Source organism: Bradysia coprophila, unplaced genomic scaffold (genome assembly GCF_014529535.1).
Source record: "Bradysia coprophila strain Holo2 unplaced genomic scaffold, BU_Bcop_v1 contig_350, whole genome shotgun sequence".
Classification (NCBI taxonomy): domain Eukaryota; kingdom Metazoa; phylum Arthropoda; class Insecta; order Diptera; family Sciaridae; genus Bradysia; species Bradysia coprophila.
In genome coordinates this window covers 5,313,679-5,329,952 of record NW_023503608.1, presented here as the reverse complement: position 1 = coordinate 5,329,952, position 16,274 = coordinate 5,313,679, and the positions used below count along the sequence as shown (strand labels likewise).

General features: G+C 35.7%; 3 protein-coding genes across 4 annotated transcripts in view; 2 read left to right on the top strand and 1 right to left on the bottom strand.

Moving 5' to 3' along the window:
• Positions 1-16,274, top strand: part of LOC119080497 — a 46,804-nt gene that overhangs the window by 3,705 nt on the left and 26,825 nt on the right. The window lies entirely within an intron of this gene.
• LOC119080511 lies at positions 10,840-12,197 on the top strand. 2 transcript variants are annotated; one of them, XM_037188921.1, is made up of 4 exons: positions 10,842-11,049; positions 11,116-11,296; positions 11,360-11,876; positions 11,953-12,197. In XM_037188921.1, exons 2-4 carry the CDS (start codon positions 11,122-11,124, stop codon positions 12,050-12,052), a joined length of 792 nt encoding a protein of 263 aa, XP_037044816.1. In that variant the 5' UTR covers positions 10,842-11,049; positions 11,116-11,121; the 3' UTR covers positions 12,053-12,197. The 2 variants fall into 2 exon arrangements, with proteins under 2 accessions (XP_037044815.1, XP_037044816.1); XM_037188920.1 differs by having other exon boundaries at positions 10,840-11,296.
• LOC119080470 (polycomb protein EED-like) lies at positions 13,703-15,359 on the bottom strand. The gene is made up of 4 exons (XM_037188848.1): positions 15,229-15,359; positions 14,994-15,064; positions 14,236-14,932; positions 13,703-14,177 (listed from the first exon to the last, which is right to left on the bottom strand). The coding sequence occupies exons 1-4, from the start codon at positions 15,280-15,282 to the stop codon at positions 13,827-13,829; spliced, it is 1,173 nt and encodes a 390-aa protein (XP_037044743.1). The 5' UTR covers positions 15,283-15,359; the 3' UTR covers positions 13,703-13,826.

Genomic DNA, 16,274 nt, shown 5'->3' with positions numbered 1-16,274 from the left:
TAATTCTATATGAGCTCGAGCGGTTTATGCTACGTCAAACCGATGCGATGCAAAAAAAATAATAAAAATGGCATGACCGTTCAAAGATAATCGCAGGAATTGTTAAACATTTACGCAACACTCTCAAATTTCAGACCGTATGTCGAACAATTTTAAACTTGTCATCATGATGAACACTGTCTATGTATCTCTATATATCCGTTAATACATCAGGAATGGCGGAGAGCTCTATCCATTAAATGCTTGCTTACGATTTAAATGAAAAAGTTTGTAGAAATGTGTTGCAATCTGTTAATTCGTTCAGATTTTAATTTTATGACATTTTACAACAGCTTGCACTAACATAAACCTTGCAAGTGTTCTTTCTATTTAAAGAAATTATTGCACCTTTTTAATGTTACAGGTAACCAATTTGCTAAGTCACGTGAATAAATTTCACATTAAAAACTGCCGACAATTCTAAGTGCAATTTTGAGCAATAATTCTGATTCAGCTACCAACTTGCCTGTGCAACATAAATTAATTGAAACCATAAATGTCTGACCATATCGACAATAAAGTTCCCTTCTGTTAGAATGCTTACATACCATTAGCTATATATTGCTAATAGGATCCTGTCGTCGTCGTTTCCGTATACAAAAATGTTGGTTTGCAGTTTTCATTTTAGCATGCTGTTCAAAACCGAGTCTCAAACGAAAACACAAGAGAAAATGGTAAAGTTTTTAGGGCATTTTTATTTTATGAATACAATTTTGGTTTTCTAGCAGTGAAGAGAGTTCTCATGATTACAAATATTTAACGTATTCAAATGCACATCACGTCGATCAGAGCTGTGGGTATAGCATGAATAAATATAAATCCCTTGGAGATGTATTTAATAAAATTTGCATTTATTCAGTAACTAGATATTTGCCATTTGACTTTTTGTGTCAGATTTATCTTGCATGATTAATATCCAACATAAGTTGAAACACGATTCATTTTAATAAAATTGTGCCATCTGAAAGAAACAAAAAAAAAACGACGAGCGAAAAAAGAAAACTGTTTTAAATATAATGGTGGCATATGCTTTCGGATGGATATATTTTATGATGCACTCATCATTATAATGTTAAACATAAAACAATTTCAGTTCATTTTATAAACAGCGGGAAAAAAGGTCTCTTAAATCAAAAGTTTTACTCATATTCTCACGTTGAAAATTTATATATAAAAAAAACGTTTTTTAATTAAATGTTGGCCTATAATTTTGATGTTTTAACTCCATCGCTAATGAAGAGAAGGGAAATGCGTAAATTATTTTTAATTTTTATCAATCGAAAAGAACTTTTTTTTTTAAATTTGTTAAATTGGGTTAAAATTAACAAACAAACAGCAAGAAATAAAATTGAAATCCGTGAACACGATTTTTAAATGAAAGTACTATAATAACATCTCTTAATCATGTGGTGTACGATAGGATAATTTAGCAACCAGCGATTTTTCAACATGAATTGCAATGGGTTATTATGTTTATGATTACGTTAGGAATTTGGATCCAGGTGTCAAGGTCCATTGAGTATTAATTATACCTACACCTATCTGATGCCAATTCACAAGAAACTTTGCTTGCTCAACTGGATTTCCTTTCTTACTTCGCATCAAAAGATTGGGAATCTTTAAAAAAAAGAGCGAGGGCTCCAGAGGTGAACACAATGTTCTTCATATGTGCGAGATGCGATTAACCGGTTTGCTCCACGAAACAAAAACACTAACGTTTTATAAAACGTTTAACCTTTTACTGACGGCAAGTATAAAGATCAGTATTATTATCGGGTCGATTACTTCCGTCGATCAAAGTATTTTTAATCTGTTGATTTCAAATCTTGTACTTCAATTGTTTTAACACTTATTTTACTATTTAATTTATGTCCTACACATAGTTTGTCATTATTTTTGTCGTATCGTTATCGATAACAGATGAATAGCCGCATGTGACAGGTTAAGACAAATGTGACAGCCCAGGGAGAAAATTTATATAATTTTTGTAAAGAGGATAGAAAATAGACATTTTCTCTTCCGAACTGTCATCAGACAAAATGACAACAAAACGTCATTTTTAGACCCGTACGAAGTACTGGGGTCTTATGGGTTTACGCATACGTTTGTAACACGTCGAATTGGACTCCCTGAGTAAGGGGAAACCTATTGTGGTTGTCTAGAGATGCCAAATCCGCGAAAAAAAAAATGTCCGTCTGTCCGTCTGTCCGTCTGTCCGTCTGTCTGCACGATAACTTGAGTAAAACGCATCCGATTTTGAAAATTCTTTTTTTTCCCGTTTGGTAATGTCAAAAGACAGGCTAAGTTCGAAGATGAGTGATTTTGGATCGACCCCTCCCGAACTGTGGCCCAATAAGTGCTTTACGGTTTTTCGAAGATATCTCCGGACATTTAAACGTTAAACTTGTAAGTGATACGTCAAATAAAAGGTATTTACAATACCGATCGACAAAAAAAAAGTTTATGGAAATCGGATGACCGACTCGTGAGTTAGACCCCTTGGTGTGGAACAGGCACAGGGCGGCAAGCAGTTTTTGCTTGTAGGTCGGCCACATTTGAACATATTTCGTCTGTTTTAGCTTTATTAGATAGGTATTGACCGTACCAATCAGGGAAAAAAAATTTATGAAATTATGTTCTCCGGAGCGTGAGCTAGGTCTCTTGGAGTGAGCTCTTATCTGGCTACTCGGAAGTACAGTGAACGTGGTGTATTTTGACAATATCTCGAGTAAATTTTGACCGAATTTCATGAATTTTTTTTTGTTTGAAAGGTATTAACGAATGTAAAGCGTCGGTACTATTTCCGGCCTCCTAACAAAATGGCTGCCGGCGGCCATATTGGATTTTAGTAAAATAGAAATATCTTGGGAAAAATGATACTTAGAGAGTTTCTGTTAACATGGAAATAATTTGTTATGTGTGTGGGGTTTCAGGGATTCCATATACGGACATCTATATATACCTATATACAGCTATATTGAGCTATATACAGGCATATAGAGCTATATAATAGCATATATTTATCTGTGAAATGTTTATTTATAGTGAAATATAGTTAAATATAGCGGTATATAGCTGTTTAAATAGGAATTTATGAAATTTGTCTTCGTACGGGGCTGTCTATATTGCCTCCGGCAATTTAGTTGTATATGATAACAAGGCAAAGAGTGGATAATGTAAGTGATTTTAAAGGGAGAATAGTTTTTCAGCAGAGAAGAAAATGAAGTAAGAGAAATGAAGAGTTTCACATTAAAGGCTTTTGATACGAATAGGTGTTTCGTACGGGTCGGCGTTAGCTATGTTTTTAAACTCGATAATGAAAAGTCAAGTTTAATAATTTCAACTTTGTCTCGAATCAACAATATTCACAGAAAAATGGAGTTTTCAACCTTTTATCTCTTAAAATTTAATACATCATTGATGACGTCCTAGTTTTGACGTGTTTATTTTGACGACTGCGATTTTTATAATGTCGTTAGGTAATGATTCATTTCAGTAGGGTGGGCCGAATTAAATATAATTCTACTAACAAACCCCCACGAAAATGACTCATTACGTGATGACATTTTTGTGGTAATTGTGAACATCGCACTACTTCGCGACTAAAATATTTCGTGTAATTCTTTGCCCTTCGGCAAACTCTTTACATTATCAAAATAAAAGTGTAAGAACGTAGATCTATTGTTGTTGTAATTTGACAATAAGTAGAAGAAACAGATACGATAAAAGTACATTGGTGGAATGCTTGCCGTATGTGAAAGGGTATGATAATTAATTGAAAATATTAGAGATGAATATAAAAGATGTTCACGTGTTTTAAGTGCGTCAGACATATGAAGTAAAGTGCGTATCTAGATAAATAAATAATCATTTTCGAAATGGTATCAGTGACTATTCAAGATGTACCGGCAATTATTCTTCATTCTATTTTCTCTTTAAAAAAAATCTCATCTTAGCGTTCATCCTCTGAGTGTTGATTCGTTTACTTTCACTACGTTAATTAAAAGCGGTGTCAAATGACTAATGACGCAATAATTAGCGACAGACGGATTTGTTATTTTTTGTTAATTTTCATATATCAACAAAGTCTAATTGAATTAAATTTTTGAATGAGATGATTCGTAAACATTAGCCTCGACATTAGTCCCCGTTCCCTTCGCGATTCACAAGCTGACTCAAGTACAGGTTTTAGGTATATTATCGAGGCAGGCAGACACTCGGTAAAACAAAACAAAAAACTTATATCATTACTAAATTTAGCAATAGCCTCACTTCACAATTTTTTATGCAGAAATTGAAAGTATTTTTTCTCTGTATTAAAAATATAATAATCTTGTGTACCTTTAAGATTTTAATTTTCTAATAAAACTGGTTTTGTGTAGGCGATTTCAGATTGTTTATGGCTGGAACATAAAATTAAAGTCGATAAGTGGAGACGTCGGTCGTGTTTTATTATTTTGTATTTAATTCAAAATTAATTGAAACTTGTTCTCAAAACCTTTAGCAGAGACCGAGGTGTCAGAGGTGTCAAACGATCTTATCATTTTTGTTTTCTTTTCTTAAATCTTCCGTCTTGATGGCTTGTATAACCAATTGTGTCTGTTATGTAAATTCTTTCTATTAATTAACCTTTTAGAAAGGCTAGTTGTCTCTTAACGACAATGAGAGTGTTACATCGCATGTGGCGGAATGAATGGCAAAAAGTTTATGAGATACAAGATTTTGTATCGGACATTAATTTCAGTAGCAAAAGATATCAATTAATTAATATCGCTACTCTGTACATTCTGTATAGTAAGGACGAACCAAGCATAGTAATAGAAAATAATAAAGTACTAAGTCAGGACAGTGTACCATGTACGTACAGTCTTACATTTTTACACTGTCTCAAGGTCACGTGACTAGAGTAAAAACTACTCTGTTTGACATCGGCAATACTCCACTGCGATCCTAGGTTCACAATAGTCAAATTCATCAAAATCGATCGATTAAGATAACTCGGTCATGTACAAAGAATGAATGAGGAACGTGTACCACTGAAACTGCTAAATACAAATCCCGATGGTAGTCGCAGACAAGGAAGACCGAGAGCTAGATGGAAAGATGTAATTGAGTGTGATCTGAAAGTACTAAGAGTGAGCGACTGCAGAACGTTGGCGCGGAATAGGTCCAATTGGAGAAGATTGCTGGAGGAGTCCAAAACCAATAGTAGGTTGTAGTACCCGCCTAAGTAAGTAAGTAAGTACTAGGTTCACAGATTTTTATAACAATTATCGAGTCTGATATTTTTTTATCTAAGTATTTTCAGTCATTTTGTTCTTGCTGTCGATAACAGATATCTTCCTGAGGTTCAAAGAAATAACCTTCAAAAAAGAAAGGAGTATTAAACCACCTAATTTCTTTGTTGACCGTAGCGAGTGCTAGAAGTCACCTGAGAAAATGAAATTTCCTGCTTTTTCCCGAGGTCAACACAATTGAATCTAATCCACATTCTTAGAGATTGGAATTTAAATATTTTTTAAATACTCGCGCGTGTCCTGTCTACATTCGATATCAACTGATACACTTCTATAGGAGCCCTGACGTCTCTAGTTTAGTCTTAAGTGCAATATAGAGATATATACATTGATTGAAAATGTTGGTGTCATACCAACTCTAACTTTAAGATTTTTATTTCTATAGCTGACCGTTACTGATATTCAATAAAAACAAGGCATCAGAACAGTCGGAGCGTTTGCTGCGACTTAGCCCCGTACGACCCATAATCCTATTTCGTCCGTAACCATAATACGCCCGTAGCCGTAATACGCCCGGAACCCTAATACGTCTACAACCCTCTAATGCGTCTGTTACCAAAATGCAAGTCAAGTTGGGCGTGGTCAAATTTACTGAAAGTGTTCATTTTTAAAATTGCGCATAGCGCAATTACGAAAGCCCGTACGAAGTACCTCTCAAATAAAACCAACAATTTACGACATTATTTTAGAAACCCAAAATTTTTTGCCAACCTTCCATTGGGTATTCAATTACCTCTCAAATGAAACAAAAACTAGCAAAATCGGATGAGATTTACTCGATTTATGTGCAAAAAACACTTAGAGCCGAGTAGCGGCCTTAGTCCAAGGGACCAAATTTGAAACTTTTTTTGCTATCATTCTATTCGACATTCAATTATCTCTCAAATGAAACAAAAACTAGCAAAATCGGATGAGATTTACTCGATTTATGTGCAAAAAACACTTAGGGCCGAGTAGCGGCCTTAGTCCAAGGGCCCAAATTTGAAACTTTTTTCGCCACGTTCTTTTCGGTAATCAATTACCTTCCATAAAAAACTAAATCTAGCAAAATAGGATGAGATTTACTCGATTTTTGTGCAAAAAACACTTAGGGCCGAGTAGCGGCCTTAGTCCAAGGGCCCAAATTTGAAACTTTTTTTGCCATCATTCTATTCGACATTCAATTATCTCTCAAATGAAACAAAAACTAGCAAAATCGGATGAGATTTACTCGATTTATGTGCAAAAAACACTTAGGGCCGAGTAGCGGCCTTAGTCCAAGGGCCCAAATTTGAAACTTTTTTCGCCACGTTCTTTTCGGTAATCAATTACCTTCCATAAAAAACTAAATCTAGCAAAATAGGATGAGATTTACTCGATTTTTGTGCAAAAAACACTTAGGGCCGAGTAGCGGCCTTAGTCCAAGGGCCCAATTTTGAAACTTTTTTTGCCATCATTCTATTCGGCATTCAATTATCTCTCAAATAAAACAAAATCTAGCAAAATCGGATGAGATTTACTCGATTTATGTGCAAAAAACACTTAGGGCCGAGTAGCGGCCTTAGTCCAAGGGCCCAAATTTGAAACTTTTTTTGCCATCATTCTATTCGGCATTCAATTATCTCTCAAATAAAACAAAATCTAGCAAAATCGGATGAGATTTACTCGATTTATGTGCAAAAAACACTTAGGGCCGAGTAACGACCTTTGAGCCCTCCCAACAAGCCCGCGTTGCATCTTACCCAAAAACAATGTTCAGCAACTTTGTTCAACTCGTCAATACCTTTCATTTGATATATCACAAGCAGCTATTGCGTGCGTATTTCGGTAGATATCGTCGATAGACTGAAAAACACCTATAGGGCCCTAGCTCTGGAAGGGCCGACCCTACCATGCCCATTTTCGAACTTGACCTTACTTTTGTCGATACCAATCGGGAAAAAAAGGATTTTGAAAAAAGGTTGTGATTTGCTCAAGCTAGAGGGGTCACAGACGGACGGACGGACGGACGGACAGATGGACGGACGGACGGACGGACGGATGGACGGACGGACGGACGGACATTTTTTTATTGCGGATTCGTCATCTATTAACATAACCAAATGCTTTGCCCTTACTGTCTGCCTCCAATTCGACGTGTTACAAACGGCATATTAATCTTATAAGCCTCCAGTACTTCGTACGGGGCTAAAAACGATCCCACGAATTTTGAAGTATGAAGTTGCATTTCGTAAACTAAATCTGATTAGAGAAATATTTCTGTAAATAAAAAAAAACATTCTAACGAGCCGTCTTACCACTCAACTAATTGAATAATCAACTAATCCGATTACCACTAATAAAATGTGATCCATCCACTCTTGGAATGTGAGTAATTTTTTCATTTTAATTTTTGTAAGTGCCTGTTGAACAAGCAGAGGTGAGGAGAGAACATTATCATATTTTGAAATAATGCGTGTAGTATGCGTGTATGACTGTCGAAATTGAAAGTATAAATTTTCTAAATGAAAATCTTTCCACTTATGTATTCAAAAGGCTTTTTTGTGTGTATACACGCGCATCGTTAATGCCGCATATACAATAATAACAATACAGTACACTCTTTTCTTACGTGAATAAACCCTACTCAACTCGAAATAAAATACGACATGTGAATAAATGCGGAAAAGGTATATAAAAATCCGCGAGAAAACATACATTTCTTTTACGTAAATAAATAAATAAATAAACACAAACATTCCTATGCCCATTCATATTTAAATTCTTACTCAACAATGGCATCTCTTTTTATGCTTTATATGAAATCTCTCCATCATTTCTTCCCTACTCATAAGCCATATTCATATGATGTAATGCAAGCATCAACGACGGTAAAGAAAAAGCTCGTCGTAAGAAAAAAAATGTGTTTAAGTATTTTGTATTGAAGCAATTTATTCCATACGACGATATAAGAGTACCCACGAATCGACATGATTCTTGTGAGCCGACAAAAAACTTATTCCTCCAAATATGTGGTTCTTTTGTTGGTGTGGCGGCGTTATAAGCATGCTATCCATGAACATAACCATGCCATTAGATTAGATATTCAATTTGAAATTGTCTGTTTATGTGCATGGAAATAGCATAGAATTTAAAATTCATTTGCGTGTGAGGATATTACGTTCTAGAATGTCTCTCATCGAATTTCGGTTTACCATCTACTCAAAAACGATGTAGGAAATGTGCCTTATAATGCTGAATACTTGTTTCTTTGGATGTAGAACTTTTTTCAACATTACTTTAACGATAATTGATGTTTTAATAGTCAGATATAAAAATTAAAGTTTTTTTTCTGTAATGAATTAATTGTCTTATCCAACATCATTTCATGAAATTTCTTTATTAGAATTTGTTTAAATTAATATACCAATGCGTTTTGAGACTTTCTGTTTTCATCTTTGCTCGTATTGATTACCTATAAACCATTTCCAAGAAGCAAGATATTTTCAGCTGCAAAATACGGTAATTACAAGAACACTTACAGAACCATTTTCCTACGCACATTTTGATGACAAATTTTGTTGTTTTATTTCAATGAACCACCCACATGAAAAACTAATGTTCTCGAAGGTGTACAAGAGAAGTATTCGACATTCCATACTCATATTCGTTATAATGAAATCAGCTATTTTGTTCAAACCATAATATGAAAAACAATCCCACATTTGCATGCAATGCATTTTAACAGTTTTAAGAATTTTCGCGAGGTCCATAATAATAGAGAATTTTTCCTAATTTTTTTAATAAAGACCCAAAAATACGAAAAATCGAGAAGTGATCCCTTTCATTGTGAATATAAGTTTCCAATAGCTTTCACCGATTTAAAAAAAATCGATGAAAGGTAAAACAGCCTAACAAACTTCTCAAAATTGGTGAAGTTTAGCGAAACTCCATGCAAATAGTTTCACTAAGTTTCTCTAAATTTCAGAAAAGTTTGTCTAAAAAAGGCTTTGATCCAGTCTAAAACAATTAAATCCGAATCAAACACGTCAAACGTTCATGATTAAGATTTTTTCAGTAGAAAGAAGACCTTAAATACAAAAATAATCGAGAAACCAGGCTCCTTTACATTTCTTGTGAGTATCTATCAGCGGCTGATTCACTCTCATTTTTCGATGGATTCAGTCTTGCAGTTTTGGTGTAAACTTAACTCAGTGATTTTTTTTTAGTTTAACGTTTCTAAAGCAGATTTGAATAACTTGTGTTGTCATAGCCGTTATCATAGCATAAACTTTCTGCGTCGGGAGAAAATTATCTCATTCAGGATTTGCCGCAATCAATGACTGAAGAGACCATTAAATTTATTAACGAAAACTACTTTGTAGATGAGCCATTAGCCACTGCTTACAGGACGCATATTTTGCATTAATTTTAAGAAATGAAAATCAGCTTAACTTTACATAAATTTAACGATCAACATAAAGACGCGTCTTTTGTTGATCGAGTCGGCGGACTATACAGAACGATGGTGATTAAACAGACCACGGTGTTGGCTTGTTTCAAATATGAATTATGTCTTATGTGGAAAAGACTTCACTTTCTTTGCATGGATAAGGGATATTTTGAAGGATCCGTATTCAACATTTCAACGATTGTACCGTCTGCTCACCGACAGAAAGTATACCATACGTTCTCTGATTAATAAAAATCCAAATATTGGAAGATATCAGACTGTCAGGTCGATAAAAGAAGGAGCTATATTCAAAGCTGATTAAGTATTGACTTCCAGTGGACTTTGCGTTGCTCCGAAGTATCGGGGTCGAGGCATTGGTGTGGAATTATTGAAAACAAGGAAGCAGTTCTGTCAAGAATTCAATATAAAGTTGACGCTAAACATATTTACTTCGGACATAGGCGATGCGTGCGCTAAAAGAGCTGGTTTCAAACTCGAAAGAAAACTCATGTGAGATATGTCTTCTGCAAAGGGCGAAACTTACTTTAAATATTTTAACAACAATTGTCGTGTTGATTTCAGGTTCGACAAGATCCGTAAAAACTATCCTCATCTAAAACTACCGAAGCACATCAAAAGTAATAAGATAACTTTTAGGTCAATGCAGATCGATAAGGATTAGATGCCTAAATATGTGATCGAAGTTGGAAATCTAAAGAGTTAATGCCTTACACTTTCCCTGAGCAAAAGACTATTACCATATCTGAAAGCATCAAAATATGTACTGCTAATTGTAGCCTTAAGTAGTGAAACCTCAACGGATGCAATGTTAGACACACAAAAAATTTGCAGAAACGAGCACTCGTTTTTTTTGGAATGATTCTCTCTCAATTAAAGGGAGATCTTCATTTGATTGGTGACAACTGAATGTGGTCACTTATGCAGAAGTACTCATGTGTAGAAGTGTGTGTCTGTGTAGAAGGTCACTAATTGGCAAATTCTTGGTGAGGCCTTTTTCGAATATCTCACAGTTCAATAACTCGTAAAGTTACTTCGCTCTCTCCTATTAAATATTTCTCGCCAACGATTCGGTCAGTCAGAAAATCATCCCCACTAAAATACGTCAATTGGATCCCAAAACCGACCGACAAACGAACAACGAAGTTTCTGGTCAAGTGCACGCAATAGAGTAATTTTTGAGTAGAAATAAGATCTAAAAATAGTCGAGTCGAGAGCACAGTTACTGTTTGATCGAATTTTACTGCATCGAACAGCCGCCAATTCATTGTTGATTTTTTACGAGTAAGGTTCAGGTCGACGGCAACTTTTGGCGCAATTAGTGAATAAATTGTGTTGTAAATCATATAGAAAACCATGCCTTTATCGTGGAAGCGTCCTGTCTCATCGGAATATCCGAAAGTTTGGCATAGATTCTCCGCGGCGGGAGAAAATTTTGTCATTCAAGATTTGCCGGAATCAATGAACGAAGAGGCCATACATTTCATGAAGGTTTACTACCATGTGTCCGAACCCTTAACCGTGTCTTACCGTACGTAGACTTATTTTGATGACATTTTGAAAAATGGAAAATAAAAAATTGTCTTTCGTCAAGGTCTACATGAGAACTTGTTCTTCCTCGACTATTGCGACTCATTGTTCAGATGGATGATTCTTAAGCAGAAAGCGGCTTTAGTTTGCCTAAAAGAAGGAAGCGATGAAATCATTGGCCTCAATATGAATTACGTCGTCAACCTGAGTGAGGACTCTTATGGCATTAAAGATTTATGGCGAAGTTTTTATTTAATTGTCCAAGAAATCTACCATGTGTGCACCGACAGAAGATATACATTAGCTTCTATGCTCGAATCACATCGAAATATTAAAAGATATCAGAATGTGGTTGAGGTGATGAGGAATGGAGTAATGTTTAATTCGGAACAGATATTGAATGGCGGTGGCCTTTGCGTCTCTCCAAAGTATCGAAATAGAGGAATTGGTGCGGAACTGTTGAAAACTAGAGAGCAGTTTTGTGAAGAATTCAACATAAAATTGACATCGAACGTATTCACGTCGGATGCAGCCGGTAGGTGCGCCGCAAAAGCTGGTTTCATCACCGAAAAAGAACTTAGGTGAGACACTTCATCCCCATAATGAACGTCTTTTGTGGTGAACATTTTATGAACATTTGCTCCTTGTCAATTTCAGCTATGACACAATCCGACAAAACTATCCAGGACTCTTACCGGATAATATTGGTAGTAACACAATAAGTCTTCGATCAATGAGTCTTGGTAAAGGTGCTTGAAACAATGAAATCGTAGCGAATTTGTGTATCTTGTTAGTTTTAACGCAGTAATTTGTTTTTGTAAATTGTTTGCCTGTAATATTTTGCTCGATTTTAGCTTTGAATATATGCATTGCATTGTGCATTGCTGACTATCACTGTAAAAGCTATCTTTTTTTGCATTTAAAACGCAGTAAACGCTAAATCGTTGGAGTGCATTACAAATGTTAGAAACGACTTCTTGGTGTAACTATTTGGATCTCGCCTTCGTTTTCCTGGCAAGAAGCACCATTACCAGCAATCTGTCATTTTTTTGTGTCTCATGATCGATGTAGTTATTCCATCCGATAGGCCTCGGTCCCAAAATGCCAATCTGACTTCAGATGCCTGCGGTAGGCGGTAGACCTTCCTCAAAAGTTTAAATTACGATTTTTTGGACTAATTTTACTGTGGCTGGATGGCTAAAATATTCTTTGGCATGGTTTGGCCCAACTTCATTCGGAGGGCTTAAATCTAACGGCAGTACAACCAAACTAAAAGATCCTTTGAGGACCTGATATTATCTTTCAATAGAATATATCTGTCGGAAGATTTGACATCTTGGGACCGAGACCAATCGTGCAGAATGAGAATTCCTCTCCCAGTAAATCTAATGCCTAATGCTCACATAAAATGTCCATAACAAAACTATTCGCTCAACTATAATCGGACCGGTTCGGCTGATAGCAACTCTCTTAAGAATTTACGAAACCAATTAACGCCACTTGAGCCATTATGTGTCTAATTAAATCAAAATTTCACGCATGATTGGCATAATCTCATTTTGAAATACATAAAGCGATAAAAAGCGCTTTTCATAAATGTTGGGTTACTGTAGAAGCCATGGCATACCAACAGGACGGCACGACATCATTAATATGGAAAACATACGCAAGTCTTATCTCCATCTGCCAGTTCTTTATGTATTACATAATGAAATAGGTTAGTGCGGTTTTGGCTTTTGTTTATCAACCCCAAAAATTTATGGATGGTTCTATATGGATGGTTGTGTATAATAACTTCAATACAATAACTTTTTGAACTGTGTCAGATTTTCGGAACGGAAAAGGAATTCGTAGGAAGTAATGATGCTCCTCTTCCATATAATATTTTCAATTCCGTTAAATGAAAGTTTACTCAAGCATTTTCGTTTGTGCTTATGGCTTAATACGAACTCCCTCACTCCCCAGTCGCATTGTGATTGGATGTAAAAAGCGCGAGAGAGTAGGTATATACGACGATAAATAAAATTTAAAATTCGCATAAAATGAGACTTCATACATAAATAACATCGACGAAAATAAACTCCCAGCCACATTGATAAAACGATAGGATCATAACAATGAAAACTATTGACATGTAAAATTGTTGATTTCTATCCATGTGAGAAAGCACTTTGGCAAATTGTTTTATGATTTATCGTTCCATCAGTTTTATTGCAACAAGAAGGAAAACAAAAAATTGTGGAAAATATGGAAAACTAAATTGTCATACTTTTCACACTCTAATGGACACAAGTGACGAGAAAATGTAAAGAAAATTTGATACTTACTGAAACGGTCTGTCTATGTGAGAGCGTATAAAACGGTACGCGATTATCTCTTGAGGCATTGAGGGTAATATACAGCTGTGAACGTTCAGTATTCTTCATTTTTCACATTTATTGTCGTCAACACAAAAGAAAATATTCAGACAAATGATGTTGCAACACACAAATTATTCGATTCAACCGTAAGCACCATTTTGGGGCTTCGATTTAACACGTCGTCGGAACTCTGTCCCACTTCCATACAGTGCCCGTGTCACACACGGCTATCAAAATGTTAGAATCCCGTGAAAAGGCTACATCACGAATGGTTTCATTGCACAGGACATGTCGCAAATGCATCGGCTTCGCTGTTGGATCTATTTTCCACACAAATGTCGTTCCTCGATCATTTCCAACGGCCAAGTAGGTCTTGTTGACATTCATAGCGAATCGAATCGAAAAGTATTGATGGCCTACGTAATCGAATTTATGAATTACCGAGCCAATGGTCGAATCGTCAGCAATGGTATTCTCTTGCAAGCATCCAGGTTTCCAGCAAACAATCGAGTTCTCGTTGGACTGAATGATGGAGATTTCTATAAAACGACATCGTAATGTATGTGCAACATGTACGAACCTTAGATAAAATCAAATTTCCCATCCATTTAACGCAATCCACATATTTGTTGTGAAGATCACTGACAGCATATTCGGGAAAATGCTCCATAATTGTGCGGAATCCACGGTATCCATTGTAGCTTGCTCGTATTGCATCTTGAATCTCTGGTTTATTTAATTGCCAAATTCGTACTGAATTGTCCATTCCACTTGTTACTATTCGACCACCCGTTGCATCAAAGTCTGCACTGAGTACCTCGCATTTGTGTCCATTTAATCCTTTGAAAACAGCTATACATACGGCAGTTTCAATATTCCACAATCGTGCAGAGAAGTCTTTGCTGGCAGATAGCAACAGATGTGGATTTTCCGGGTGGAATTTTAGATCGTTAACTGCGAAACCATGTCCAATGAGATGCTTATTCGAAGTCATTGTCGTCGGATTAATTATTCGAATGATGGCGTGCAATCCAGCAACAGCCAATACCGGTGTCAAGGTACTAGGATGGAACGACCAGGTCAATGTGTAAAACGATTCATTTTTGTTTGGATCTTCATAGCATTGTAAGAGCTGCATTTCGCCACTGTTTTTACATTCATAAATGGTAACAGCGTTGCTGCCGCACGTAGCAAATATAATCGGTTCACCATCCTTGAGACAATTGCAAAACTCAACGGCATAAATGATTCTGCCACGATTTTCTACAACATAGTTCCTGTACATAAACAGTTATTGAAGCTTTAGAACTTTCATACAAAAAATCCCCTTTGACTTACTTATATGTAAATTCAGAACGCTTCTTTTTTGAAGCACATTTTGCAGCTAATTCGTTGGCATCACCTTCATTCTATAAAGAACATTAATTCAAGATTCACTCATTAGCTTCAATGCATTGTTTGATTGATCAGATCGCTGGCTGTACAAGCAAAGGGACCAATTGCTCTAATTTTTACTGATAAAATCGAAAGTCCACTCTGTACGCCTGATGTTCAACAATTTTGGTTCACATACCTGATTATCTGCATTTTCGAATTGCATTTCAGAGTCTACATTTCCGTCGGTCATATTTTTGTTCACCTAGTCAACCACATACACAAGACTGAAATGTTTACAGTCTTTCTCTGTTATGTAGGGGTGTCCATAAAACATCTTCGTACTATGCGAGATTAGGATGAATGTTTGAATTTTCAAACATTGCTTGGATTTTCATATTCATAATCTGCGGAGGACACAAATACCTAGCAGACATGTCTAAGGTGATTGGTGAAAAATAGATTCATTCGTCCAAATACTAATATTTACATACAATCGTGCAATCTCGGGGTTTATGTTTGCATTATTTTCAAAGAACTTAATATTAACCCACCCCTAACAAGATGTCTTGTGTCGAGCGAAATTGTCAACCGATTTTTGTCATTTTTACTTTTTCCTTCTCTCACTTATTTATAAGAGAGATAAATAAATCGATTCTGCATGAGGTATTTTGGTAGATGCCTATGAGAAAGATATGTAAATTGAGGCTCTTCTTCGGCAATATCACTGTGAGACTGTCATTGATACGCACAATTTAGGTGTGTGCGTCAATGTTCAAAATCTCAACGAATTCACCATAGCAAAATGATCTCAGAGAAATATATTTAAGATGATATGTATGACTAATTCATTTGAAAGCTATGTACAATACATCATCTCCAATGAAACCGATTACGTATTGCCAACGACAACTAAACAATATTCACGATATAACAACTTCAACAACAAAAAAAATGTAAAGAAAAGAAAACGCTACAGAAAATCACGCAACATACCTATAGTGCATGACAATGGACTTATAAAAACAAAATCGTTGTAAAAGTTCTTTCGGTAGAAACTGGTACGTAATTCATGTCATAGACGATACTTATAATAAGGCGCAACGTTTTTTCGTTGTTTCCCACGAGCCCTTTGCCATAAAAACCATAAAAACGGCATACTAAAATTTCGATTCTACATGACACTCAAAATATTGTTGCTGTAGAACGATACCCAAAACTTTTTTTTTACTAAATTGTCCGACG